The sequence below is a fragment of the Suricata suricatta genome, chromosome 9 (genome assembly GCF_006229205.1).
Source record: "Suricata suricatta isolate VVHF042 chromosome 9, meerkat_22Aug2017_6uvM2_HiC, whole genome shotgun sequence".
Classification (NCBI taxonomy): Eukaryota; Metazoa; Chordata; class Mammalia; order Carnivora; family Herpestidae; genus Suricata; species Suricata suricatta.
Genome location: NC_043708.1, coordinates 43512734 through 43517874, shown reverse-complemented (window position 1 = coordinate 43517874; position 5141 = coordinate 43512734). Strand labels below are relative to the sequence as shown.

At 42.8% G+C, this 5141-nt stretch overlaps 1 protein-coding gene across 1 annotated transcript in view; it reads right to left on the bottom strand.

Moving 5' to 3' along the window:
* Positions 1 to 5131, bottom strand: part of CNIH1 (cornichon family AMPA receptor auxiliary protein 1) — a 19670-nt gene extending 14539 nt beyond the window's left edge. Inside the window, exon 1 of the mRNA XM_029951122.1 lies at positions 4937 to 5131. Coding sequence (XP_029806982.1) covers positions 4937 to 5017 — 81 coding nt within the window. The 5' untranslated portion in view covers positions 5018 to 5131. The remainder of the gene's footprint in view (positions 1 to 4936) is intronic.
* Positions 5132 to 5141: the final 10 nt, after the last annotated feature.

The window sequence follows — 5141 nt, the reverse complement described above, 5'->3', positions numbered from 1 at the left end:
ATAGAAAACCTGATCGACTCCACCAGAAGACTACTAGACCTGACCCATGAATTCAGCAAAGTCCCAGGGGACAAAATCAATGTACAGCAATTGGTTGTATTTTTACACACCAATAATGAAGCAACAGAAAGAGAAATCAAGAAACTGATCCCACTCACAGTTGCACAAAAAACTATGTAATACCTAGGAATAAACCTAACCAAAGATGTAAAAGATCTGTGTGATGAAAATTATAGAAAACTTATGAAGGAAACTGAAGAAGACACAAAGAAATGGAAAAACAATCCATGCTCATGGATCAGAAGAATAAACATTCTGAAAATGTCAACACTACCCAAAGCAATCTACACATTTAATGCAATCCCCAGCAAAATTGCACAGCATTCTTCTCAAAGCTAGAACAAACTATCCTCAAATTTGTCTGGAACCACAAAAGACCCTGAATAGCCAAAGTAACATTGAAGAAGAAAACCAAAACGGGAGGCATCACAATCCCAGACTTTAGCCTCTACTACAAAGCTGTCATCATCAAGACAGTATGGTATTAGCACAAAAACAGACACATGGACCAATGGAATAGAATAGGGAACCCAGAACCGGGCCCACAAATGTACAGCCAATTAACTTTTGACAAAGCAGTAAAGAGTATCCAATGGAAAAAAGTCAGCCTCTTTAGCACGTGGTGCTGGGAGAACTGGACAGCAACATGCAGAAGAATGAAACTAGTCCACTTTCTTACACCATACACAAAAATTAACTCAAAATGGATAAAGGACCTGAAGGTGAGACAGGAAACCATCAAAACCCTCGAGTAGAAAGCAGGAAACAACCTCCTTGACCTCAACCGCAACAATTTCTTACTCAACACATCTCCAAAGGCAAGGAAAAAAAAAGCAAAAATGAACTATTGGGACCTCATCCAGATAAAAAGTTTCTGCACTGCAAAGGAAACAATCAAGAAAACTAATAGGCAACCGATGGAATGGGAAAAGATAGCTTCAAATAACATATCAGATAAAGGGCTAGTATCCAAAATCTACAATGAACTCCCCAAACTCCACACCCAAAAATTGAATAATCCAGTAAAGAAATGGACAGAAGACATGAACAGATACTTCTCCAAAGAGAACATCCAGATGGCCAAGAGACCCATGAAACGATGTTCAGCATCACTCATCATCAGGGAAATACAAATCAAAACCACACTGAGATACCATCTCACACCAGTCAGAGTAGCTAAATTGAACAAATCAAGACACTACAGATGCTGGCGAGGATGTGGAGAGATGGGCACTGTTGCCCAATGTGCACTGTTGGTGGGAATGTAAACTGGTGCAGCCGCTCTGGAAAACAGTATGGAGGTTCCTCAAAAACTATCAATAAAACTCCCCTAAGACCCAGCAATAGCACCTAGGGATTTATCCAAGGGATACAGAAGTGCTGACGCATAGGAGCACATGTACCCCAATGTTCAAAGCAGCACTTTCTACAATAGCCAAATCATGGCAAGAGCCTAAATGTCCATCACCTGATGAATGGATCAAGAAGATGTGGTATATATACACAATGGAGTACTACATGGCAATGAGAAAGAATGAAATATGGCCATTTTTAGCAATGTGGATGGACCTCGAGGGTCTCATGCTAAGCGAAATAAGTCAGGCAGAGAAGGACAGATACCATATGTTTGCTCTCATAGGTCTAAGAGGAGAAACCTAACAGAGGAATATAGGAAGGGAAGGGGGAGAGTTGGGGAAAGAGAGGGATGCAAAACATGAGAGACTATTGAATACTGAAAATGAAACAAGGGCTAAAGGGGAAGGGGGAGGGGAGAAGATAATTGAGGAGGGCACTTGTGGGGAAGAGCACTGGGTGTTATATGGAAACCAATTTGACAATAAACTATTTAAAAAAATAAAATAAATTTTAAAAAATTAAAAATAAAAAAAAATACAGACCTCATCAAAAGGCATTTGCCTTTGCTAATAAACCCTAACACATATAAATGCTAAAAATACAAATGTACAATTAGAAGATACTAACTTCTGATTACTTATGGATACTAGGCAAATACCTGTTTGCTGTGATATATCCCCAATACATCTTGGTAATAAAGATCAAGATAAGGACTTGTCATTGCAAATAAAATGACTTGCCTATAACAAGATCCAATTTAACAGCAGAGTATAAAACTGAGGCTTTAAAACTAATTCCTTTGGACATTTTCTTCAGGTGATTTCAAGGGATCTTTTAACGACTACGTTTACTGCATGAATTCTTCAAGCTGGAGTTTTCAAAACTCTTCTGAAAAGATTCTTAATCTAGTGGTTCTCATATCTTTTGTTACTATGTGCCTGGACACAGACCTTCACAAAATTTCCCTCACAAGGGCAAAAACAAAACCGATATATCCCTAAAGATATCAAACTATGCAATTCAGGACACCTTCAAATCTTTGCCTTTGGAATGACTTTTGTTCAAACAAATCTATGCTCCCAACTCTACTCCCTACAGAGCGTCAATCCCATGAATTAGGACTAAACCGACAGATGTAACCATCATCCCAAAAAATGTCCTTCATGCAACAATTAATGTAAACAGGATTCTTTCAATCTCTAACTGAAATTTCCAAAGGAGTCTTCTGATACTTAAAACTACCTAAGAAAATAAACTGAAGGTTACGCAGTTAACAGAAAAATTGAAATTATGTATTTTGGAATTTTCAATTTGTTCCCAAAATATGTATAATCTTCTGAACTAAGAAATCCCTAGGAATAAAGGCTCTCTGAACCCTGTGGAGGAAAATGAAGCCTTAAAATTTTTTTTAATTCTGTAACAGGACTTAAAATTACCTACTTCACCCAGACACATATTCATTTCAAAGCTGAAACTAAATTACCCATTTTTTCTTAAGTGCAGTTCAGGTATTCCTGAAGCTAAACACAAGCCGGTTCGAAATGTAAATGTGGACATCCACAGCTCCCTTATCATCTCAAAAAACAAAGAAAAATCCATCAAGCAGGAAGTGACTTAAATCCACATATACAAATGGAAGGGCCACACATTTCACTTCCACCAGAGGCTTACTAAAGTGGAACTAGTTTGCATCCCAAATTATATTCATTGTTCTTCCACCAAAGAGCCTAAAACACTCTTAATTTATTGGTTCCTACCCACAAGCATTTTGAGGGAGGAATTACTTAATAGCCTATGTAAGCATTCCCTACTATACAAGCAGCTGGGTTCTAAAACAATTATAAACAGAGGCGCCTGGGTGGCTCCGTCGGTTAAGTGTCTGGCTTCGGCTCAGGTCATGATCTCACAGGTTCCTGGGTTCGAGCCCTGCTTCAGGCTCTGTGCTGACAGCTAGCCCAGAGCCTGGAGCCTGCTTGGGATTCTGTGTCTCCCTCTCTCTCTCTGACCCTCCCCTGCTTGTGCTGTTTCTCTCTCTCAAAAATTAAAAAAAAAAAAAAAAAAAAAAAACATTAAAAGATTTTTTAAAAATAAAATAAACAGGGGCTCCTGGATGGCTCAGTCAGTTAAGCAACCAACTTCAGCTCAGTCATGATCTCACGCCTTAGGATTTCAAGGCCAGAGTCAGGTTCTGTGCTGACAGCTCAGAGCCTGGAGCCTGCTTGTGATTCTGTGTCTCCCTCTCTCTGTCCTGTTTGTTCACTCTTTCTTTTTCTCTCCCCCACCCCCAAAATAAACAAACATTAGAGTTTAAAAAAAAAAAAAAACATAATCACATTCTTAGGCAAACGAGAATAATTTGTGGTATCATTCTACTTTTGAGATTTTTACAGACATTCCTGCTATTTAAATCACTCTGCCCCTCTATGTTCCATACGAAATCCTTGTTATAGGCGTGATGAAACAGGACTTAAAATTTACATGAACTTGTCTAATCATTCAAGTGAAGACTAATATTCCAGAAGGTACTGAAAGGATATGAGGGCAGGAGCAAATATAAGATAAATGTTTTAATGAATGCTGATTTCCAGAAGGCTGCTTCTAATTCGGTGCCAGAGAAACAAGAATCCTTCGAAATCTGTTGTAGACTGTCACGAGGAGCTTGTTCCTTACAGGAACCGGTAAAGAAAGATGTGCTTCTATCCTGCAGCGTGATGCGAGTGAAAGGAGAAAAACAACTGCCCTAGGTAAATTAAGATTTCTGAGCATTTTAAAAATCAAATTAAAACTCTCTCTACTAAATCCAGCTACCCTGAATACAGAGGTGGCTAGGAAGGCTGTCTCTTGAGAAACTCCAGCGGTCAAAGTATGATTTAAGGGGAAAAGTTCGGAAATGTAGCCAACAAAGTAATCAATCCAATCTGCATCAAAGTTCACAAGGAAACAGAATCTGGAAAAATAAAGTTATTCTACTCGAAAAGTACCCAACAAGTGCTAAAACCAACAATGGAAATTCATCTAAAGTAGGCTATACTATCTCATTTGGGCCATATTCCTGCCGAAACCCGAACAGAAAGACAATGTGATTAAATAATAGTAATTCGGCAAACTTCATTCCCGCTAAGCACCCAGCACGCCTCCGTGCGCCCTCCACATCGCCCCGGGGATGCGGAGCTCCGGGCCCGCCGAGGGTCGGTGCCCGCGAAGCAATGTCCCGCAGGGCCCGGCGGGACCACGGCCGCCCCACCCATCCAGAGAGGAGTAGCGGCGCCCGCGGCCTGTTCGGGGACACGCTGGGTGCATCCACGGGGCCACCGCACGCCTCGGCTCCTCCCGGATCTGCAGCCCCCGGCCTGCAGACGGAGGACTCACAGAGCCCTGGCCGCGCCGCCTGTCCCACGTCGGCCGCAGCCCCTGGCGCGCGGACCTCCGGAGGCCGTCGCCGCCCGGAGAGCCGCTGACCCCGGGCGAGATGAGGCTGCGCCGCCTCTTCGCCCTCCTTCCCCCGGGCCCGGCTACTCACGTGCCAGATGGCGAAGAAGATGAGCGCGGCGGTGAGCAGCAGCGCCAGCATGTAACAGAAGGCCGCGAACGTGAACGCCATGGCCGAGAAGGAGGAGCAGGCAGCGGCGCCGGTGCCAGCGGAGAAAGGCGGCGCAGGGCCCTCTGGGTAAAACCATTCACTTCCCCCGGCCGCAGCCACGACCGCCGCCGCCGCCGCCTCTGCC